The sequence below is a fragment of the Ascaphus truei genome, chromosome 5 (genome assembly GCF_040206685.1).
Source record: "Ascaphus truei isolate aAscTru1 chromosome 5, aAscTru1.hap1, whole genome shotgun sequence".
NCBI lineage: Eukaryota > Metazoa > Chordata > Amphibia > Anura > Ascaphidae > Ascaphus > Ascaphus truei.
Genome location: NC_134487.1, coordinates 14,605,271 through 14,630,927, shown reverse-complemented (window position 1 = coordinate 14,630,927; position 25,657 = coordinate 14,605,271). Strand labels below are relative to the sequence as shown.

The window sequence follows — 25,657 nt, the reverse complement described above, 5'->3', positions numbered from 1 at the left end:
AGTCACCTAACCCCCCCACCCAGTCATCTAGTCAGTCACCTAGTCAGTCACCACCTAGTCAGTCACCACCTAGTCAGTCACCACCTAGTCAGTCACTTGGTCAGTCACCTAGTCAGTCACCCAGTCAATCACCCAGTCAGTCACCCCACCCCACCCAATCACCCAGTCAGTAACCCCACCCCCCCACAGAGTCACCCAGTCAGTCACCCCACCCCCCCCACCCAGTCACCCCACCCCCCCCACCCAGTCACCCCACCACCCAGTCACCCAGTCAGTCACCCCACCCCCCACCCAGTCAGTCACCCCCCCACCCTGTCACCCCACCCCCCCGCCCAGTCACCCAGTCAGTCATCCCACCTCCCCCCACCCAGTCACCCAGTCAGTCACCCCACCCCCCCACCCAGTCACCCTACCCCCCACCCAGTCAGTCACCCACCCCCCCACCCAGTCAGTCACCCACCCCCCCACTCAGTCACCCCACCCAGTCAGTCCCCCCCCTCCCACCCAGTCACCCCTCACCCAGTATCTGTCTCCCTCTCTCTCATGCTCTGTCTGTCTCCCTCTCACTCACACTCTCTCTGTCTCAGTCTCGCTCTCTCTGTCTCTCGCTCTCTCTGTCTCTCGCTCTCTCTGTCTCTAGCTCTCTCTGTCTCTCGCTTTTATGGGCTATTCATTGTGTCTTATGGGGTAATACCCACTTAGTATATGGTCCTTTATAACACATTCACCTGAATGGGGGTTTAAGGTGTCGTACAGCATACTGCAGAAGGTGTAGTACGGAGAACTTCTTCCTGAATGTGATGCTGTCAATTTGAAAGAATATTTAGTTGTTCTTATACTTGACTAATTGAAAAAAAATTTTTTTTAAAGGGCACAATCACCTATACTTATATAATGACCATATCACCACCACCGCTAGTTCACATTTGTCTTAAAGAAGCAATCCAAAAGGGAAATTTTTGTCACGATTTTCTTTTCTTGTAACATAGGTTTGAGCTGAGCTGCACCCCATTACTTTAAACTCTGGGGACCCCGTGGTTTTGATGATACGGAGGGTTGGCCAGTTGCCGTTTGACTCGGTTAGCAGGGATCACGTGATGGGCGCTTTTCAAAGATCCCACATCGTGCGCGGGCCAATAGGAAGCCGTGATGTCATCCGGTGTGGCTTCCTATTGGCCCTCGTGACGCGGGAGGTTTAAACTTGCAGGAGATACCGGCAGTCCCTTCGGAAGTGCGTATCTCTGGAAGCAGGTGGTCCCCAGCTTGGATTTCTCCTTTAAATGGGACTACACCTTATTATAAACCTCTTTCTCATGGGGAAGTTAAATCAACTGGAATTAGCCGTTTCTCTGCTTATTTCGGCTTCTTCTTCCCCACAACCTGAAAAGACCAAGCGCATAAAGGAGAAAAAAGTTTTGGAGTTTCATATGTGACTTTTTTTTTTTTAAATAAAAACCATCACGGTGGGGAGATGCAAACATTTTTTTTTTAATCATTTTCCTGCATTGAAATCTCCCTCCGAAGTAGGGAAAACTACATAGGAAAAGAAATACACACGCTGTAAAAATAAGAATGAACAGACCCCTGGGAACGGGACAAAGTCAAAAACACACATTTTTTTTCCCCGAGAGGGAGACTGAAATAAAGAGTCTGAAGAGGATTAAGGGGAGGTTTGACAATTTCACCCCTAGGGTATAAACATATGGGAATTATATGCAGCTTTAAAGGACTTAGAATATAGCATTGTACTGTACAACAGAGATTTCCAAAAAGCGTTCATGTGTGGGGACAGAAGGGGCGCACACAACCTTGTTGTGCACTAGTCCTGTGCCAACTTGTGTATCCTCCTTCCCACCCCACGCAGGGCCTGGCCAGCCTTACTTCCTCCTGCCAATTTGGGCCATGATGTGGGCATTGGCTGCAGCCTTTGCCCTCATGTTCTTAGCCTTGGCAATGTCAAAGAGGATGTTCATAAGGTTGGTGGGCACGTCCAGTGAAAGGGTGAATTTGGTCCGCCGATCACTTTTTGCCTTGTTCTGATACACTTTCCCTTTTACTTGGGCCTGGGAGAGGTATCTGTAACGGGCCGCAGGGAATGTTCTTTTCTCTTTGTCCTCCTCCTCCTCTTCCTCCTGTGACAGAAGGTCCTCTCTTGGTCCAAATTCATAGCCTCTCTTACTCAGGATTGAGTTGTCCTCCAGGCTTCTCTTCTTGGCCTCCTCAAGGGCTTCCTTCAGACAGCTGAAGATAGACTCTGCTTTGTACAACTTGTAGGGAAGGCTGGACCGGGCCATGCACAACGTTAGCAGAAGCAGGAGAAGCCTAGTGTGAGGCATCCTTCCGCCCTGCACCTAGAGAAAGACAAGAGAAGCACAGTGAGAATCTAATTGCCAACATATGCAGAACAGAAGTCCAGCTAAGCAACAAGGCTTAAGCTTAGATGCACAATGCTCCTTACGTCTGGGAATATAATGTGACAATAGGTAAAACAAGACCGGATGTTCTGTTTCTCGAATTGACATGGTATACACATAGTTAATTATATACAAATATAATGGGATGGATACATTCTTTTAGAATAGGCTTAACGCTGTGTTATGTTAGGAGAACATTGTGTTTTTGTTTCATTAACTTCTAGGCATTACGCCGATCCAGACTCTGGAATCGGGGGATTTTGTGAGGGGCAATTTGCCACAGCTCAATGTGTTTACATTGCGTTACAAACTCGAACGCAAACCATGCAACAGACCTATAGAAGGGTTCGGATGTGAGTAACGTCAGGTTTAGGTACGACCTACTACAACTAATGTTAAGTGTCTGCATTATCCTTAACAAACTATAGAGGATATGCAATGTTCTGATAATGTTTCTTGTGCATATAATTTGCATCTCATTATCACTAATGGCAGTCATAGTTAACGAAATGCTATTTTCGGTCAAAAACATGACTTAACATTGTTATTATCCTTTGAAGATACGCTGTTTGTCTTACCGGGACATTAGTTCGGCGAACAGCTCATTAAGTAGCGTAACGGATTTTTGTGGATCTGGGCCTAAGGGTTAAATTCCAGTAGCTGAGAGTTTGTCCTCGTAAAACCGCACGGTTTGACATGGCCATAAATTGCGGATTAAAACTAGACAAAAATCTGTATTCTGTATTACAAATCGCATAATTTCAACCATGTCTATAAAAAGTGACAAAGCGCGCAGTTTAACAGGCCGTCTGCCCAGATTGCACTTGCTTTTGAAGCAGAATAGTGCTAGTTCCCTCTAAAGCCTGAAAAGGGAGGGGGTCACTTTTGTTGTGTCTCCAGTTGTATATATCCCCTCTAAATAATATAGGGAGAGACAATTGGCCCTTGTGATGAAGGGGGTACTGATGTCAGACCTAACAGGATCAACACCCAGAACCCACAACCTCTAGCATTGAAATAAGCCACATGCTGGGATATGCTCTTGTCACAGCATATGTTTGAGTTCTACTGCTCACACCTTTCCACTCCCCCCTCCCTGGCTTCCTTTTATAGAGGACCATTTCCACTTGCTGGTTGCCAGTTCGAGGTTCCTTGTGCTCAAAAAGGAGCGCACCTGAGATACCTGAGAGATTTGCGACAGCGGAGTTTCTCAGCATCTGGATTAGTTCAATGCTAATATAATAAATTGAATGGTTGCATTATACAGTAACACTGTCAGAGTGTATTCTTTCATTGTACAGTAATACTATATATCATAGTGTATTCTTGCATTGCACAGTAATACTATATAGACTGTATTCTTGCATTGTACAGTAATCTATATATATATTTTAGAAAACATTGTATGTCCCTGTGTCTAGGGGCAATCACATTGGACCTTTGGCGCGTCACTCCGCCTCAGGGCAATGAGATGGCTCCCTTGGCCCGCCCGCCCCCACACCCCTCTCATTGGCCGGTGTGGTCTAATAGTGACACACACACCAGCCGGCGCCACCTCCCGCCCAGGTAAGTAACTAAACCGCCGCCTCACACCCCTGCCGCCGCCTCACACCCCTGTGCCTCCCGCTGCCTTAAACCCCTGTGCCTCCCCTCCCAGCACAAAACCCCTATGCCTCCCGCTGCCTCCAACCCCTGCACCTCCGCCCTCTCTTCCCGCATTGCCTCCAAGCTCACACCCCGGGCACTAGAGTCAGCAGGGCAGCGGCCGCACGGGAGCGAGCGCCTGGGACAAAGCGGGGGAGTGGACAGCCAGCCGGGGGAGCGGCCACAACAATTTCAGACACACTGTCTCCTGCCTCAGATCCGCGTGGGAGCGGGTGGACGGGTGAGGGAGCGGCCAATGCATGCACGCGCCCCCGTCGGATGTCCACAACAGATGGAAGGTTTCGCGGGGGGGGGTTCAGGGGGATGGGGTGATGACCGGCAGACAGTGGGGGAAGGGGGAGCAAGCGGCCGCCTGATACATTAATTGTCACTTACCTCCCCCCCTTCACCTCCCCTCCCTTCCCCCCTCCCCTTCCCCTTCACCTCCCCTCACCCACCTCCCCTCACCCCTCCTTCACCTCCCTTCACCCCCTCCCACCTTCACTTCCCCTCACCCCCCTTCACCTCCCCTCACCCTCCCCCTTTACCTCCCCACACCCCCCCTTTACCTCCCCTCAGCCCCCCTTCACCTCCCCTCACTCCCCCCTTCACCTCCCCTCACCCCCCCTTCACCTCCCCTCACCCCCCTTCACCTCCCCTCACCCCCCCTTCACCTCCCCTCCCCCCCTTCACCTTCCCTCCCCCCCTTCACCTCCCCTCCCCCTTCACCTCCCCTCCCCCCCTTCACCTCCCCTCCCTCCCTTCACCTTCCCCCCTTCACCATCCCCCCTTCACCTTCCCTCCCCCCTTCACCTTCCCTCCCCCCTTCACCTTCCCTCCCCCCTTCACCTCCCCTCTCCCTTCACCTTCCCCCCCTTCACCTCACCTCCCCCCCTTCACCTCCCCTGCCCCCCTTCATCTCCCCTCCCCCCTTCACCTCCCCTCCACCCCCTTCTCCTCCACTCCCCCCTTCTCCTCCCCTCCCCCCCTTCACCTCCCCCCTTCACCTCCCCCCTTCACCTCCCCCCTTCACCTCCCCTCCTTCACCCCTCCACCCCCTTCTCCTCCCCTCCACCCCCTTCTCCTCCCCTCCCCCCCTTCTCCTCCCCTCCCCCCCTTCACCTCCCCCCTTCACCTCCCCCTTCACCTCCCCTCCTTCACCCCCCCTTCCCCCCTTCACCTCCCCTCACAACCTCCCCTCACCACCACCCCCCTTCACCTCCCCTCACCCCCCCTTCACCTCCCCTCCCCCGCCTTTCAGCCGCCCTCCCGCCTCTGCCTTTCGGCCGCCCGAACTTCTGCTCTTCACCCGCCCACCGCTCACACCCCTGCGCCACACAGCCGCCGCACGCACTCAACAGACACCCGCCACACTCGACACACACCCGCTGCCTCTCACCCACCCCACACACTCGACACACACCTGCAGCCTCCCGCCCCTACGCACCAACATCACTGACCAGCTGTCGCCCGCACTCGCCACACACCCGTCGCCTAACACCCTAGCAGGACCCCCACCCACAGCCAGCACTCACTACCCATGTGCCACCCATACTGAACACCCACCCGCCGCCTCACACCCTAACAAGACACACGCCTCCCATTTTTACATCACTTATGTCACCAAAATATACCTTGTACTGTGGTGTGTTTACAATAAACTATTTTTATACAACATCGTATTACATTTTCTTCCATCTTTCTTTTCAACATTATTATCCAACCTTTCCAACAAATACTTAACCTATTGTTCCACGATTTATAAATAATACTACCTATTACGTATTTACATCCCTGGCAACGCCGGGCCTATCATTTAGTACTATACTGTATATATATATCAGATTGTACTTTTGCATTGTACAGTTATACAATATATCAGACTATATTCTTGCATTGTACAGTAATACTATATATCAGATTGTACTTTTGCATTGTACAGTAATACTATATATCAGACTGTATTATTGCATTGTACAGTAATACTATATATCAGACTGTATTATTGCATTGTACAGTAATACTATATATCAGATTGTATTCTTGCATTGTACAGTAACATTATATATCAGAGTGTATTCTTGCATTGCACAGTAACATTATATATCAGTGTGTATTCTTGCATTGCACAGTAACATTATATATCAGTGTGTATTCTTGCATTGTTACATAGTTACATACAGTAGTTACATAGTATATGAGGTTGAAAAAAGACTTCTGTCCATCAAGTTCAACCTATGCTAAATTTAGATAACAGATATTTTATCATATATCTATACTTATTTATCCAGAGGAAGGCAAACAAAAAACCCCAGTGTCATATCATCCAATGATATCTCATAAGGGGAAAAATAAATTCCATCCTGACTCCAAGAATTGGCAATCGGATTAATCCCTGGATCAACAGCCTTCCCATGTTTACTTATTTTGGTATATCCATGTATACCTTTCCTATCTAAAAAGACGTCCAACCTTTTTTTGAACAAATCTATTGTATCTGCCATCACAGTCTCCATGGGTAATGAATTCCACATTTTAAATGCCCTTACTGTAAAGAACCCTTTCCTTTGTTGCTGGTGAAATCTCCTTTCCTACAAACTTAAGGGATGGCCCCGAGTCCTTTGTACTGCCCGTGGGATGAATAGTTCTTTTGAAAGCTCCTTGTATTGTCCCCGAATATATTTGTATATAGTTATCATATCCCATTTTAGACGCCTCTTGTCTAATGCAAATTAATCTAATTCAGCTAGTCTCTAGCTAATCCATCCCCTTTATTAATTTGGTGGCTCTTCTCTGCACTCTCATATTCAAGGTGTGGTCTTACTAATGCTTTATAAAGGGGCCCGTTTGATGCAAGATAAGATCTTGTTTGCCTTTGCAGCTACTGCATGACTTTGAGCACTATTGCTAAGCCTGCAGTCTACAAGCACTCCTAAATCCTTCTCCCTCAAGGATTCCCCCAATATATCTCCATTTAATTTGTAAGTCGCCTTTTTATTCTTGTATCCCAAATGCATAACCTTACATTTATCTGTATTAAACCTCATCTGCCATTTACCTGCCCACGTTTCCAGTCTCTCCAAGTCCTTCTGAAGAGAAATTACATCCTGCTCTGATTCTATTACCTTACACAATTTAGTATCATCAGCAAATATGGAGACTTTGCTCTCGATCCCAACCTCAAGGTCATTAATAAACAAGTTAAAAAGCAGGGGTACCCAGTACCAGAGACTGAAAACTTCGGCAGGTAAATGGCAGACAAGGTTTATTACAGATAAATGTAAGGTTATGCATTTGGGAAGCAAGAATAAACAGGCGACTTCAAATTAAATGGGGATAAATTAGGTGAATCCATGCTGCCAAAGACAGAGGTCATTACACTCTGCTCATATTACTCGACTTCTCTTCAGCATTTGACACCGTGGACCACCCTCTTCCCCTTCACAATCGCCATACTCTTGGCATTCGTAACAAAGCTCTATCCTGGATCTCCTCTTACCTCTCCCGTCGTACTTTCAGTGTCTCTTTTGCTAACACCTCTTCCTCTATCGATCTTTCTGTGGGGGTACCCCAGGGCTCTGTCCTGGGACCTTTTCTCTTTTCTATTTACACACTCTCTCTAGGTGACCTAATCACATCTCTTGGGTTCAAATATCTGTGCTGATGACACACACATTCACTTTTCTACCCCTGACCTTACACCTGCTGTACAGACTAAAGTTTCTGAATGTCTCTGCGATATCATCCTGGATGGCCTTTCTCCGACTAAAACTTGACATGGCAAAAACAGAGCTCCTCAGACTTCCTCCCAAACCTGGCCCTACTACCTCCTTCCACATTACTGTTGGAAGTACTATAATTCACCCAGTAGCCCAAGCACGCTGCCTAGGGGTCAACTGGAATCCGCTATCACATTCTCTTCTCACATTCAAAAGGTAGCAAAAAACTGTTGTTTTTTCCTCCGCAATATTACCAAGATACGCTCTTTCCTCTGTTGCTCGACTGCAGAAACTCTGACTCAGGCCCTCATTCTCTCCCGTCTCGATTACTGTAACCTCCTGCTGTCCGGTCTTCCTGCCTCTCGCCTGTTTCCCCTACAATCTATTCTAAACACTGCTGCCAGAATCACTCTACTCTTTCCTAAATCTGTCTCAGCATTTCCCCTGCTGAAATCCCTCTCCTGGCTTCCGATCAAATCCCATATCACACACTCAATTCTCCTCCTCACTTTTAAAGCTTTACACTCTTCTGCGCCTCCTTACATCTCAGCCCTAATTTCTCGCTATACACCATCCCGACACTTGCGTTCTGCTCGAGGATGTCTTCTCTCTACCTCTTTTTTGTATCTAAAGCCCTCTCCCGCCTTGAACCCTCCTCACTGACTGCCCCACAACTATTCAACTATACACTGCCCCTAACTATTCCCATTTCCATGTCTTTAGCTCAATGCACTAGAGTAGCGTGTGACCCCTGCTCTAGTGTGAACATCTAGAAACTGAATTGTTCTACTTGGAATCTATCCAGGTTTAGCATTGGTTTACTTGGGTTCCATATGGGGTTCTGTGCTGGGTCAACTGGAATGGGAATGCCATGTAATGAGATTCTCTCTACTGTGCAGGTTGGAATAGCTCAAATTAGCACTTAAAGAAGCATTAGTCCTTGGTTTATTTATTTACTATGTTTGAAGCAAGGGGTCTCCGGAACTGCATTCATTTCAGCTCCAGTGACCTCTTGCTTCCCGAGATACATAGCTCGGAACGGGGTGCTAGTAGCAGTTCCGGCTGGGCAAAGAAAATTCCTGTTTAAAGGTGCCGCATCCTGCGGAAGCTGTAACATCATCCAGTGCAGCTTCCTATTGGACCACGTGACCTTTAAACAGAAGAAAAATACCGGCATCAGCTTCCAATGTAAGTATCCCAGGGAGCAGGGGGTCCCGGAGTTATAACCCATGCGGTTCAGCTCCAAAGATCCAATGATAATGTAATTGTTTTCATTTTTAAAGACATAGGTGCGTCAAGGAATTCAACAGAGGTGGAAGGTCAGCGTATCAGCTTGGGACAGAGGGGCAGCTACTGGGAGGAACGGCCATTCTATACGGCTCTCTGGAGATGTTTTCTGAACTTGTCCACAGTGCACAAGGCCTGTAAGTCGCTCTCAGCACTTCCCATCTGTGTACGTAAATGTAATGATCCCTGCTCAGCTGTGTATTAGAATTGATATTTAGTCTGAAAGGATTGTGCATAAAGGGTTAAGATACTACGTCATCTTTAAACACAATGGAGAGAGCCCCATTGTACTGTGCTATATCCTTGAATAGAGATGAAATGTAACGCAAAAACACCCCACCAGAAAATAATAGTGGAGAAAGTGAAAGAAGAACTGTAATGGTTAAAACGTGCCTGAAAACACCACCAGGCAATTGCTTTGCCTATCACTGAGGTTTGTTCTTTAATTATTTATTGGGCCAACCATGATGTCGCTAGCTGGTTGCTTCTTAACACATGAACGCAGCAATCTATTAAGCAGCTCTTGTTTTGCTTAATTAATAGTGAACGATAATAGCATAATTGAAGCCAGTAGCTAGTGTACAGTTATCATGCTACCTTGTAGCATGCAGAGACACCAAGTAGCAATAGTATCAGGTTATCTGCCTAAATTGTGATCAGAGCTTCAGATGTAGCAAGACTTACGGTTTGTTCTCTGTACCACGGATGAACACGCAAAAGGTCTGAGGTGCCCGGGACAGTGTCTGCCATGATGGAGCTTCTGGGGGTCCATGCGACCGCCAGCAGCATTAAGCCTTCAGTGCCATATCAGAATTCCACACATCCATATGTGACATTCGGAATCAAGCGAATGCAAGTATACTCTGTTAGGATGTTGTGCAGTTCTGTATCTATTGGCTGCATGCATACTGTCAGAGGTGGGGCTTTATTTGTTGTCCCTACTCTAATTGCAGTGTACTCGCTAGAGGATCACTTCATTTTCAGTTCTTAATTTTTACAATACTAGTTAGAAATGAGTCAAATGTTATCAACCTCTCCTTGGACAAGAGGAAATTGAATCCCGGGTCTCGCGTTATAGTTTATTACTATGAATATGGGAGAGAAAATAAGCGTCATCACCTAATCACATTTCTCAGCAGCCTACCCCAAAATCCCACCTTTTCCCACTCCTTTTAGATCAATGTTCTGCTCAGTATTATGAACTTTTTCTTTATTTTATATTGAATGTTATTTTGACCTTTGTTTTATATAACAAAATGTATGAAAACTTGAATAAATATTAATTTAAAAAAAATAAGGATGACGTAGCACTCCCTATAACTTTCTGCAGTGTCCTGCAATAGTCCTGCCTCTCGCCCCCCCCCCCCCCCCCCTATTGAACATGGTGAGACGCTGGATATCAAACAGTTAGGGCAGTCACAAGACTGAATACCAGCTCTTTATTCTCTGTGGAGATCTAGTCGATAGATATAGGAACTGACATCGAGCGAGAGTGCAGGACATAGCTACTGTACTGGTGTATCCTTGTCATTAGTATGTCTAGAATGGAGTATTGCCCAATAGTACTTAAAGCAGCCGTCCAAGCTGCCATTTTTATTTTTCCCTTTAATATGTGCATCAATACATCCCACACAATGATAAGTAATCAGCTAAATTGCTGATCGATCGGCAAAGACTTGGCTTGGGGGTTCACAAAATGCAGTAGAACAGGACCAAAGATGCAAAGTTCTGTGGGGAAGATCATGTGACCAGGCAGTCACTAGATACAATTGGTGCACTGCTAGAGAGAGGGCAGGGCTCAAAAAGGGGTGTGCCAGAGCCTGTTTCAGAAGAGGGAAGGGATGTGACTTTGTAAATGGTTGCTATAGAAACAAAAATGCTTGTTACATTATAATACATTCAAAATGTCATTCAGAGTTGTTTTTTAAAAAAATGCTACAAATATATTCTCATAGTACAGAACTGATTTATTTAAAAAAACATGTAGGGTATAGCTTGGTCTGCAGCTTTAAGTGCTTTCTCACTGAGAAACACTAAAAGATGTACTAATCTGGAATGTTGTTTTGTAATCAAATGGCTCCACCTGGAGGACAATGTGGTGTACTGCTGCATTATAGTCATTCAATTTGATACAATATGAAATGCAGCTACAAATGCAGCGCTTTACTGAATAAACATCCGAATGCAGGAAATTATAATGCAATAAATCTAACACACACAAAAGCACGTGATAAAAATAAGGGAATCACTGTCCCAGAGCGCTTACAATGTAACCCCCCATATATAAAGTCTGCGTAGAGTATATTCCAACCAATGAAAGGATACACAAGCAGACAAATGTCTCGGCAAAACAATGACAGACACAAGAAAGGGTTCCAAAAAAATCCAAGGAATTTAAATAATAAATAAGGTTATTTCCCTTAATGAATACAGTATGTTGATGTTTTTTGCACTAGTTTTGCTCCAGCTTTGCAGCCTGGGAGACTTTAGCAATTATACCCATCACCTTCTTTATACACCGGCCCCCACTGCCCACCTATCCCTTTGGATATGGACTATTACAGCCATGTTATACACAGCCATGCAAGCTGCAACGCAGCCCTACGGTAAGGTCCATTTCCTGAGACTTTCTCTGGTTAGATGTTCACGGCACACCGAAAAATACACACGGCCGCTACCTGCCACCCCGTAGGGTTACTTAGATCTCCAATCTCATAGTGGGAAAGGGTGGAGTTTTGCAGACGCATCCCTTTCATAGCCCTCCAGGGCTGGAGGCGCAGCCTGATGTGATACCACAGGAGGGCAGCAGCGAGTCAGTTAGACTCATGGCACTCAAGGTGGGGAGCTTTGGAAGCCTCCTTGATTCACTGTTTGAAAGAGTTGGGGGAGAGTTACATGGCGCACAGATTATAATGAGATGTATCACATTCTGCGTCTCGGTCCCAGCTTGCACCTTGGGGAGAGACAGTAGGAGGAGGATGCGTTACATGGTACACAGATCATAATGAGATGTATCACATTCTGCGTCTCTGTCCCAGCTTGCACCTTGGGGAGAGTCAGTAGGAGGAGTTGGGGGGAGTTACATACTGCACAGATTATAATGAGATGTATCACATTCTGCGTCACTGTCCCAGTTTGCACCTTGGGGAGAGTCAGTAGGAGGACTTGGGGAGGAGTTACATGGTGCACAGATTATCATGAGATGTATCACATTCTGCGTATCTGCCCCATCTCGCACCTTGGGGAGAGTCAGAAGTAGGAGTTGGGGGGGAGTTACATGGTGCACAGATTAAAATGAGATGTATCACATTCTGCGTCTCTGTTCCAGCTTGCACCTTGGCGAGAGTCAGTAGGAGGAGTTGGGGAGAGTTACATGGTGCACAGATTATAATGAGATGTATCACATTCTGCGTCTCTGCCCCAGTTTGCACCTTGGGGAGAGTCAGTAGGAGGAGTTGGGGGAGAGTTACATGGTGCACAGATTATAATGAGATGTATCACATTCTGCGTCTCTGTCCCAGCTTGCACCTTGGGTAGAGTCAGTAGGAGAAGTTGGGGGGGGGAGTTACATGGTACACAGATTATAATGAGATGTATCACATTCTGCATCTCTGCCCCAGTTTGCACCTTGGGGAGAGTCAGTAGGAGGAGTTGGGGGAGAGTTACATGGTGCACAGATTATAATGAGATGTATCACATTCTGCGTCTCTGTCCCAACTTGCACCTTGGGGAGAGACAGTAGGAGGAGTTGGGGAGGAGTTACATGGTACACAGATTATAATGAGATGTATCACATTCTGCGTCTCTGTCCCAGCTTGCACCTTGGGGAGAGTCAGTAGGAGGAGTTGGGGGGGAGTTACATGGTGCACAGATTATAATGAGATGTATCATTATGTGATACATTCTGTGTCCCTGTCCCAGCTTGCACCATGGGGAGAGTCAGTAGGAGGAGTTGGGGGGGTGGGGGGGGGAGTTACATGGTACACAGATTATAATGCGGTGTATCACATTCTGCGTCTCTGTCCCAGCTTGCACCTTGGGGAGAGTCAGTAGGAGGAGTTGGGGGGGTGGGGGGGAGTTACATGGTGCACAGATTATAATGAGATGTATCACATTCTGCGTCACTGTCCCAGCTTGCACCTTGGGGAGAGTCAGAAGTAGGAGTTGGGGGGGAGTTACATGGTGCACAGATTATAATGAGATGTATCACATTCTGCGTCTCTGTCCCAGCTTGCACCTTGGGGAGAGTCAGTAGGAGGAGTTGGGGAGAGTTACATGGTGCACAGATTATAATGGGATGTATCACATTCTGCGTCTCTGTCCCAGCTTGCACCTTGGGTAGAGTCAGTACAGTAGGAGAAGTTGGGGGGGGAGTTACGTGGTACACAGATTATAATGAGATGTATCACATTCTGCGTCTCTGTTCCAGCTTGCACCTTGGCGAGAGTCAGTAGGAGGAGTTGGGGAGAGTTACATGGTGCACAGATTATAATGAGATGTATCACATTCTGCGTCTCTGCCCCAGTTTGCACCTTGGGGAGAGTCAGTAGGAGGAGTTGGGGGAGAGTTACATGGTGCACAGATTATAATGAGATGTATCACATTCTGCGTCTCTGTCCCAGCTTGCACCTTGGGTAGAGTCAGTAGGAGAAGTTGGGGGGGGGAGTTACATGGTACACAGATTATAATGAGATGTATCACATTCTGCATCTCTGCCCCAGTTTGCACCTTGGGGAGAGTCAGTAGGAGGAGTTGGGGGAGAGTTACATGGTGCACAGATTATAATGAGATGTATCACATTCTGCGTCTCTGTCCCAACTTGCACCTTGGGGAGAGACAGTAGGAGGAGTTGGGGAGGAGTTACATGGTACACAGATTATAATGAGATGTATCACATTCTGCGTCTCTGTCCCAGCTTGCACCTTGGGGAGAGTCAGTAGGAGGAGTTGGGGGGGAGTTACATGGTGCACAGATTATAATGAGATGTATCACATTCTGCATCTCTGCCCCAGTTTGCACCTTGGGGAGAGACAGTAGGAGGAGTTGGGGATGAGTTACATGGTGCACAGATTATAATGGGATGTATCACATTCTGCGTCTCTGTCCCAGCTTGCACCTTGGGTAGAGTCAGTACAGTAGGAGAAGTTGGGGGGGGAGTTACGTGGTACACAGATTATAATGAGATGTATCACATTCTGCGTCTCTGTTCCAGCTTGCACCTTGGCGAGAGTCAGTAGGAGGAGTTGGGGAGAGTTACATGGTGCACAGATTATAATGAGATGTATCACATTCTGCGTCTCTGCCCCAGTTTGCACCTTGGGGAGAGTCAGTAGGAGGAGTTGGGGGAGAGTTACATGGTGCACAGATTATAATGAGATGTATCACATTCTGCGTCTCTGTCCCAGCTTGCACCTTGGGTAGAGTCAGTAGGAGAAGTTGGGGGGGGGAGTTACATGGTACACAGATTATAATGAGATGTATCACATTCTGCATCTCTGCCCCAGTTTGCACCTTGGGGAGAGTCAGTAGGAGGAGTTGGGGGAGAGTTACATGGTGCACAGATTATAATGAGATGTATCACATTCTGCGTCTCTGTCCCAACTTGCACCTTGGGGAGAGACAGTAGGAGGAGTTGGGGAGGAGTTACATGGTACACAGATTATAATGAGATGTATCACATTCTGCGTCTCTGTCCCAGCTTGCACCTTGGGGAGAGTCAGTAGGAGGAGTTGGGGGGGAGTTACATGGTGCACAGATTATAATGAGATGTATCATTATGTGATACATTCTGTGTCCCTGTCCCAGCTTGCACCATGGGGAGAGTCAGTAGGAGGAGTTGGGGGGGTGGGGGGGGGAGTTACATGGTACACAGATTATAATGCGGTGTATCACATTCTGCGTCTCTGTCCCAGCTTGCACCTTGGGGAGAGTCAGTAGGAGGAGTTGGGGGGGTGGGGGGGAGTTACATGGTGCACAGATTATAATGAGATGTATCACATTCTGCGTCACTGTCCCAGCTTGCACCTTGGGGAGAGTCAGAAGTAGGAGTTGGGGGGGAGTTACATGGTGCACAGATTATAATGAGATGTATCACATTCTGCGTCTCTGTCCCAGCTTGCACCTTGGGGAGAGTCAGTAGGAGGAGTTGGGGAGAGTTACATGGTGCACAGATTATAATGGGATGTATCACATTCTGCGTCTCTGTCCCAGCTTGCACCTTGGGTAGAGTCAGTACAGTAGGAGAAGTTGGGGGGGGAGTTACGTGGTACACAGATTATAATGAGATGTATCACATTCTGCATCTCTGCCCCAGTTTGCACCTTGGGGAGAGTCAGTAGGAGGAGTTGGGGGAGAGTTACATGGTGCACAGATTATAATGAGATGTATCACATTCTGCATCTCTGCCCCAGTTTGCACCTTGGGGAGAGTCAGTAGGAGGAGTTGGGGGAGAGTTACATGGTGCACAGATTATAATGAGATGTATCACATTCTGCGTCTCTGTCCCAACTTGCACCTTGGGGAGAGACAGTAGGAGGAGTTGGGGATGAGTTACATGGTACACAGATTATAATGAGATGTATCACATTCTGCGTCTCTGTCCCAGCTTGCACCTTGGGGAGAGTCAGTAGGAGGAGTTGGGGGGGAGTTACATGGTGCACAGATTATAATGAGATGTATCACATTCTGTGTCCCTGTCCCAGCTTGCACCTTGGGGAGAGTCAGTAGGAGGAGTTGGGGGGGGTGGGGGGGAGTTACATGGTACACAGATTATAATGCGGTGTATCACATTCTGCGTCTCTGTCCCAGCTTGCACCTTGGGGAGAGTCAGTAGGAGGAGTTGGAGTGAGTTACATGGTGCACAGATTATAATGAGATGTATCACATTCTGCGTCTCTGTCCCAGCTTGCACCTTGGGGAGAGTCAGTAGGAGGAGTTGGGGGAGAGTTACATGGTGCACAGATTATAATGAGATGTATCACATTCTGCATCTCTGCCCCAGTTTGCACCTTGGGGAGAGTCAGTAGGAGGAGTTGCGGGAGAGTTACATGGTGCACAGATTATAATGAGATGTATCACATTCTGCGTCTCTGTCCCAACTTGCACCTTGGGGAGAGACAGTCGGAGGAGTTGGGGATGAGTTACATGGTGCACAGATTATAATGAGATGTATCACATTCTGCATCTCGGTCCCAGCTTGCACCTTGGGGAGAGTCAGTAGGAGGAGTTGGGGGGAGTTACATGGTGCACAGATTATAATGAGATGTATCATATTCTGCGTCTCTGTCCCAGCTTGCACCTTGGGGAGAGTCAGTAGGAGGAGTTGGGGGGAGGAGTTACATGGTGCACAGATTATAATGAGATGTTTCACATTCTGCGTCTCTGTCCCAGCTTGCACCTTGGGGAGAGTCAGTAGGAGGGGTTGGGGAGGAGTTACATGGTGCACAGATTATCATGAGATGTATCACATTCTGCGTATCTGCCCCAGCTTGCACCTTGGGGAGAGTCAGAAGTAGGAGTTGGGGGGGAGTTGCATGGTGCACAGATTATAATGAGATGTATCACATTCTCCGTCTCTGTCCCAGCTTGCACCTTGGGGAGAGTCAGTAGGAGGAGTTTGGGGGAGTTACATGGTGCACAGATTATAATGAGATGTATCATATTCTGCGTCTCTGTCCCAGCTTGCACCTTGGGGAGAGTCAGAAGTAGGAGTTGGGGGGAGTTACATGGTGCACAGATTATAATGAGATGTATCACATTCTGCGTCTATGTCCCAGCTTGCACCTTGGGGAGAGTCAGTAGGAGGAGTTGGGGGGAGTTACATGGTGCACAAATTATAATGAGATGTATCACATTCTGCGTCTCTGTCCCAGCTTGCACCTTGGGGAGAGTCAGTAGGAGGAGTTGGGGGGAGTTATATGGTGCACAGATTATAATGAGATGTATCACATTCTGCATCTCTGTTCCAGCTTGCACCTTGGGAAGAGTCAGTAGGAGGAGTTGGGGAGGAGTTACATGGTGCACAGATTATCATGAGATGTATCACATTCTGCGTATCTGCCCCAGCTTGCACCTTGGGGAGAGTTAGACGTAGGAGTTGGGGGGGGAGTTGCATGGTGCACAGATTATAATGAGATGTACTGTATCACATTCTGCGTCTCTGTCCCAGCTTGCACCTTGGGGAGAGTCAGTAGGAGGAGTTGGGGGGGGGGGGAGTTACATGGTGCACAGATTATAATGAGATGTATCACATTCTGCGTCTCTGCCCCAGCTTGCACCTTGGGGAGAGTCAGTAGGAGGAGTTGGGGGGAGGAGTTACATGGTGCACAGATTATAATGAGATGTATCACATTCTGCGTCTCTGCCCCAGCTTGCACCTTGGGGAGAGTCAGTAGGAGGAGTTGGGGGGAGGAGTTAAATGGCGCACAGATTATAATGGGATGTATCACATTCTGCATCTTTGTCCCAGCTTGCACCTTGGGGAGAGTAAGTAGGAGGAGTTGGGGGGGGAGTTACATGGTGCACAGATTATAATGAGATGTATCACATTCTGCGTCTCTGTCCCAGCTTGCACCTTGGGGAGAGTCAGTAGGAGGAGTTGGGGGGAGGAGTTACATGGCGCACAGATTATAATGAGATGTATCACATTCTGCGTCTCTGTCCCAGCTTGCACCTTGGGGAGAGTAAGTAGGAGGAGTTGGGGGGGGGGGGGGGGGGAGTTACATAGTGCACAGATTATAATGAGATGTATCACATTCTGCGTCTCTGTCCCAGCTTGCACCTTGGGGAGAGTAAGTAGGAGGAGTTGGGGGGGGGGGGGGAGTTACATGGTGCACAGATTATAATGAGATGTATCACATTCTGCGTCTCTGTCCCATCTTGCACCTTGGGGAGAGTCAGTAGGAGGAGTTGGGGAGGAGTTACATGGTGCACAGATTATAATGAGATGTATCACATTCTGTGTCTCTGTCCCAGCTTGCACCTTGGGGAGAGTAAGTAGGAGGAGTTGGGGGGGGGGGGGGAGTTACATGGTGCACAGATTATAATGAGATGTATCACATTCTGCGTCTCTGTCCCATCTTGCACCTTGTGGAGAGTAAGTAGGAGGAGTTGGGGAGGTGTTACATGGTGCACAGATTATAATGAGATGTATCACATTCTGCGTATCTGCCCCAGCTTGCACCTTGGGGAGAGTCAGTAGGAGTTGTGGGGGGGAGGAGTTACATGGTGCACAGATTATAATGAGATGTATCACATTCTGCGTCTTTGTACATCACTTTTTTTTATATTTTATTGGTGTTAAAAAAATTCCAACAGGTCCGAGGTGGCGGAAACTTCTCCTCCTAACAATGTCCATCAATTGTAAGAAACTCTTCCTTACATTTGGCGCAAACAAAAATTGGAGCAATACGTCCAAGCAAATGTATATGCGCACTTTCTTTACTTTTATACGTCTCCCCGTATGAGTTTATTCATTAGACTGCGATTATGCAGCCAATGGGAGTTTCCTTGTGTTAGTGCCCCGATCAGCACTATCAGAGTTTAATGCATAACCCCCTATTAGACGCTGGTGCTGAAAATTGGCGCGTTGACATTTCTGATGCGAAGGGCTTTACACACCTAATGACAGAGCAACGTGGATTTAAATACTGTTATTCCTCTAATGTCTCTTAGCTATATGAAGGTACTTCAACCTTTTGTCAATAGGAAGAGATAGGAAGAGTTACAAGATGCACAGGTTGCAATGAGATGTATCACATTCTGCGTCACTTTGTCTCCCTTGACTAGTTTTAATGTGTCAAACAGGGGTTCTCAACTCCAGTCCTCAAGACCCCACAACAGGTCAGGTTTTCAGGCTATACCTGCTTCAGCACAGGGGGCTCAAGCAGCCCCTGCTTCAGCACAAGTGGCTCAATCCATGGCTCTCAGCCTTTGACTGATCCACTGATTGAGCCACCTGTGCTGAAGCAGGGATATCCTGAAAACCTGACCTGTTGGGAGGGGGGGGGGCTTGAGGACTGGAGTTGAGAAACCCCTGGTGTAAAACAAACTTTTTTTCATTCAAGACCGCTCTCTATATGTCCATTGTATGTGAACAATGCACTTGCATCACTTGGTACTGTAGTTGTGTCTGCCCTTGGGTGCCCAGACACTCACACTTCCATCAATGCAGGAGCATACAGCAGACACTCACACTTCCATGCATGCAGCAGCATACAGCAGACACTCACACTTCCATCCATGCAGCAGCATACAGCAGACACTCACACTTCCATCTATGCAGGCGCATACACCAGACACTCACACTTCCATCCATGCAGCATCATACAGCAGTTATCACACTTCCATCCATGCAGCAGCATACAGCAGACACTCACACTTCCACCAATGCAGGAGCATACAGCAGACACTCACACTTCCATCAATGCAGGAGCATACACCAGACACTCACACTTCCATCCATGCAGCAGCATACAGCAGACACTCACACTTCCGTCCATGCAGGAGCATACAGTAGACACTCACACTTCCATAAATGCAGGAGCATACACCAGACACTCACACTTCCATAAATGCAGGAGCATACAGCAGACACTCACACTTCCACCAATGCAGGAGCATACAGCAGACACTCACACTTCCACCAATGCAGGAGCATACAGCAGACACTCACACTTCCATCAATGCAGAAGCATACACCAGACACTCACACTTCCATCCATGCAGCAGCATACAGCAGACACTCACACTTCCATCCATGCAGGAGCATACAGTAGACACTCACACTTCTATAAATGCAGGAGCATACACCAGACACTCACACTTCCATAAATGCAGGAGCATACACCAGGCACTCACACTTGCTTCCATGCAGGAGCATACACCAGACACTCACACTTGCATCCATGCAGCAGCATACACCAGACACTCACACTTGCCTCCATGCAGGAGCATACACCAGACACTCACACTTGCATCAATGCAGGAGCACACCAGACACTCACACTTCCATCCATGCAGGAGCATACAGCAGATACTCACACTTTCATCCATGCAGCAGCATACAGCAGACACTCACACTGCCATCAATGCAGGAGCATACACCAGACACTCACACTTGCCTCCATGCAGCAGCATACAGAAGACACTCACACTTGCCTCCATGCAGCAGCATACAGCAGACACTCACACTGCCATCCATGCAGGAGCATACACTAGACACTCACACCCATGCAGCAGCATACAGCAGACACTCACACTTGCCTCCACGCAGCAGCATACAGCAGACACTCACACTTGCCTCCATGCAGCAGCATACAGCAGACACTCACTTCCATCCATGCAGGAGAAGACATCAGACACTCACACTTGCCTCCGTGCAGCAGCATACAGCAGACACTCACACTTCCATAAATGCAGGAGCATACACCAGATACTCACACTTCCATAAATGCAGCAGCATACAGCAGACACTCGCACTTGCCTCCATGCAGCAGCATACAGCAGACATTCACACTTGCCTCCATGCAGCAGCATACAGCAGACACACACTTCCATCCATGCAGCAGCATACAGCAGACACTCACACTTGCCTCCATGCAGGAGCATACACCAGACACTCACACTTGCCTCCATGCAGGAGCATACACCAGACACTCACACGTGCCTCCATGCAGCAGCATACAGCAGACACTCACACTTTCCTCCATGCAGCAGCATACAGCAGACACTCACACTTGCCTCCATGTAGCAGCGTACAGCAGACACTCACACTTGCCTCCATGCAGGAGCATACACCAGACACTCACACGTGCCTCCATGCAGCAGCATACAGCAGACACTCACACTTTCCTCCATGCAGCAGCATACAGCAGACACTCACACTTGCCTCCATGCAGGAGCATACACCAGACACTCACACTTGCCTCCATGCAGGAGCATACACCAGACACTCACACGTGCCTCCATGCAGCAGTATACAGCAGACACTCACACTTTCCTCCATGCAGCAGCATACAGCAGACACTCACACTTGCCTCCATGTAGCAGCATACAGCAGACACTCACACTTGCCTCCATGCTGCAGCATACAGCAGACACACACTTCCATCCATGCAGCAGCATACAGCAGACACTCACATTTTCATAAATGCAGGAGCATACACCAGATACTCACACTTCCATAAATGCAGCAGCATACAGCAGACACTCACATTTGCCTCCATGCAGCAGCATACAGCAGACACTTGCACTTGCCTCCTTGCAGCAGCATACAGCAGACACTCACACTTGCCTCCATGCAGCAGCATACAGCAGACACTCGCACTTGCATCCATGCAGCAGCATACAGCAGACACTCACACTTGCCTCCATGCAGCAGCATACAGCAGACACACACTTCCATCCATGCAGCAGCATACAGCAGACACTCACACTTGCATCCATGCAGCAACATACAGCACACTCGCACTTGCCTCCATGCAGGCGCATACAGCAGACACTCACACTTGCATCCATGCAGCAGTAATGGAACAGAGCGCTCTGTGTTTTCATAAACTCTCTTTTCTCTTTAGTTTCTTCTAAAGCACAAATCCACAGGGCTGCATCATCTCCCAATTACCTATCTGTGTTATCGCTATTATATTTCCCATCACATGTTATTTTAACGTGCACATATAATAATCTTTGTTCTGAGGAATTCATTCCCACAGTGAAGTACAGGTTTTGCACAGTGTGTGTATTGTGTGTGCATGTACACAGCTTTTCTAAAGCGTTTACAATATCTAAAAATGCACCAATATATACAAGTGGATGTGCCTAAATAGTATACTATACACATTTAATGTGGCTATAACATGTTTACATTTGAATCCACATAGACACACACACACACACACACACACACACACACACACACACACACACACACACACACACACACACACACACACACACACTGTATGTCATTTTCTGTAAATATATAAAAGGTGTGCTCCTTTTTCAGCACTCCCCCTCTCCCCCTCTCCCCCTCTCTCCCTCTCCCCCTCTCCCCCTCTCCCCCTCTCCCCCTCTCTCCCTCTCTCCCTCTCTCCCCCTCTCCCCCTCTTTCCCTCTCCCCCTCTTTCCCTCTCCCCCTCTTTCCCTCTCCCCCTCAACATTTTGATCGAACTTTTAGCAGCAAAGGTTATAGCAAAAAAGCAGCCCTGTGACTTAAAAAAATTGTTTTAAAAAAAAAGAAAAAAGGTTAGATTAGGTTCAGAAGTGAAAGTAGTGAAAAGTTTGAATATTCCTAATGATCACATTTCTTGATAAAAAAAAAACAAAAAAAACTTTACATCTGTTAAACAACGTCTCCCCGGACCCCATTCCAGTGAAGGGCAGACATTGTCCATGCTTCAGTACAGAACATACATCTGTTTTTCTATTACACAGTGAGTGTGAGTTTGTGAATAAAAAAGTTGTGATACTCCATGCCATCATTCAGTGTGCTGCTACTGATTTCATATCCCTGTGTTATTGTGTCTGCAGTTTGCAGCTATCTAATGGCGTTGTATTGTAAGGTGAATCAACTATAATGATGTATATGCATTAAAATGGGCAATGTGTATAATTCTGGACACAATTAGAGTTAAACATGTCATAACAATAACTTTATATAGCACTTTTGTGCCAGTGTGACTCCAACTGCTTCCCTGGCCAGGTGAGCTTACAATCTATGATTTTGATGCCTGAGGCACAGGGAGATAACGTGGTTTGTGACTTGCCCCAAGGAGCCGACTTGCTGACATTACTGAAATGCTTGATGGTATTTCTAAACACGAGTGTCAGCACTATAAGACTCACTCTTAAAGCTAATATACTATTAAAAAGTGCAACATTATGTAATAGTATATTAGCTTTAAGAGTGCACCTTACAGTGCTGACACGCATTTTAGAAATACAATCAAGCATTTCAGTAATACTGTACATACAGTGACTTAATTAAGCTCCAGGCTGTCCACAGGAATCCAATGCACCAGCATTCACCTCTATAATCTCCACAAATATCCCTACTAACATGATGCCAGTCGCCTGGCTGTACAGTGCAGGACAGCGGCAGCAGGTGAATCAAAGAGAGAGACCCTGCTTCACTCAATAGGGGTTTATGTTAATGCATCTCATTCTGGCTGTTATACCTGGCAGGCTTTTAATGCTTTGTGATCTAAGGATTCCCCTTTGCCAGTTGTTTATTTACCTTAATGCCAGTTCATCAATGGCAATAGGATCTCCCTGTATTTGGAAAGGACGCGTACTGTACGCAGTAACCGCAATATAAAAATACAAGTATACAATGTAGGGTATATTTAATTTCTTTGTACTGTGCAACTTCATAGCAACATCAGCTAAAATACTGATTTTTTATTTCAATAAAAGTATCCCAACTGGATATTTTTTAAAAGGTGCTTTTTGTAAGTGCACAGTCTGGTACTAAAATCTATGTATATTAAGATAATCCTGTTTTATAATCTTCCAATACTTACGGTGCTAAACAATATGTTTTAAACTCTCCATGTCAGGAATGCCTGGTTTCTATAGAATGATCATCTAATCTGGCATCTAATTTAATCAAAGGAAACAATCCATAAAAAGTGATACATTTTTTAAATAAATCTGTTTTTGTACTGTTCTTGCCCCAGTTTTGTAGCTGGGATATATACATATCTATCTATATATATATCTATATATCTATATATATATATATCTATAAATATATATATATATATATATACTCTTTCTATAATATTTCACCCCTTCAATTGCATTTATTAAAAGCAGCAGACTGCCCAGTCACAAGAAATTGGGAGGGGTTCAGCAAACTCCCAGACTTTTAGAAAGTGATGCAAAAACAAATAAAATAAACAAGATTTATTTTTTAAAACACGGTGGAAAGATAGAGGATATTTCCTTTCATGAGCCTGATAGTTTTTTTTTTTATTATTATTATTTTATTATTATTTGCATCAGTTTTGCAGCTGGGAGACTTTGTCAGGTAGAAGCCAAGGTGTCAGCAAAGTTGGGTACTCACCTGGATATGGCAGTGCTGATGAGTGAAGCTTCCTCCTCGCTGCCTCTCAGGATAAAGAAAAGCATTAGGAACCCCGCCTCTGGCTTGAAAGTCTGCTCCCCCCCCCCCCCCCCATCTAACTCCCTCCTCACTCATAGAAGGGGCTCTGATATTTTCTCTATGGAAACGCTCCCCTCTCATGTGTAAAAAAAAAAAAAAAAACCTGACTGATCACAGGGTCGCTTCATCATTTATAGACAAAGAGATTTTTTTTTCTTAGACATGATTTTATTAGGGTGAAATTAGTAGGATGCAGAGGGGGCGTCATTAACGTGAGATTCCTGGCTCTTTCAGAGGAAAAAAAAAAAAGGTTGTGGGATGCAGTGTATGGGGGTTTCTAATTTCTCCAGTGATCCTATAAACAGGGAGTGTTTTTGTGGGGAATCTTGGCCCTGTCATATTTTTTTTAGGGATCAACAAGAATCCCCTTATAAGGAGTATGAAGTGATTAGACACCCGGGTTGGAATACTGGGGAATAAATGCATTTGACTACGTTTCTTTATTCAAAACTGAATTATTTACTGCAGTTTAAATATAATTTTTTTTAATTTTTTTTTCTTTGCTTAGGGTTCAGGCATATTTTCCCCCACAAAATCACCACTGCCCATATTAAAGGCAAAGATATCTGCTTGTACACCCCACCCCACACTGGGACAAGGGCAGGACTCAGAAAGCCAAGTTAGTTGTGCCAGAGACACACACAGGACATAATGCATAAGTAGCAGCTACAAAGCTTGGGCAACGTTGGTGCAAAGAAGCAGCCGCAGACTGAATAAAGGGGCTATTACTTGGTTTTTCATCAATAAATCACTGGGTTCATTTTTTTTGGTAGTTGTGCAGCTGAGAGAATTTCCTAAACAGCTCTGGATCAGTAGCATTGCATCTGGTCCAGTTCATAGAACAAAGGTTGTAATCTCTAATCTACTATGCAACTCTTTAACTCCACACGAGGTTTCTATGATTACATAATACAACTCGGATGAGAAAACTCGATTTTTTTATAAGTAGCCCCTCAAATATTTCAGACCTGGGATTTCTGAGGTTCTGGGAGTTTGGGGAACAATTCCAGGAAATGCTACATGTTGTTCCATGCGTTCCCAGTAATCTATATAATGTCTCCACAAAAATCAGGTTCATTACAAGAATAAAAATCTGTTTGATGCAACATTATTTTCAGGGCACATTTGAAATGATTATTCTTCTAAAATACACAGGTTGGGACCTTGGAGTACAAAGTTCCTTATGTGGATATCAAAAAAGAACATACAGGGTGTAATCTACAGTATTGGTATCTGAGCTGTCTAGGTCACTGATGTATTGTGCCTATAGTATTCTAAGTTGATGGCATAACATGTTCAATTAGCAACCACTGCTGCTCATGTTGTTATCATGATGATACCGTAATGTATGTTACCAAATATGACATTAATTGCTTATTTTTATTTAAAGTAGCTCAGAAAGCACTTACAAATGTAAATAATTCTCAGCA

General features: G+C 46.4%; 1 protein-coding gene across 1 annotated transcript; it reads right to left on the bottom strand.

Annotated features, from left to right (window-relative positions):
• Nucleotides 1-1,504: 1,504 nt before the first annotated feature.
• Nucleotides 1,505-24,206, bottom strand: UCN3 (urocortin 3). Its single transcript, XM_075598911.1, has 2 exons — nt 24,129-24,206; nt 1,505-2,351 (listed from the first exon to the last, which is right to left on the bottom strand). The coding sequence occupies exon 2, from the start codon at nt 2,334-2,336 to the stop codon at nt 1,878-1,880; it is 459 nt and encodes a 152-aa protein (XP_075455026.1). The 5' UTR covers nt 2,337-2,351; nt 24,129-24,206; the 3' UTR covers nt 1,505-1,877.
• Nucleotides 24,207-25,657: the final 1,451 nt, after the last annotated feature.

What these genes read in the sequence shown, in the direction of transcription:
- UCN3 (XM_075598911.1), bottom strand. Translation starts at nt 2,336, where the DNA reads ATGCCTCACACTAGGCTTCTCCTGCTTCTGCTAACGTTGTGCATGGCC.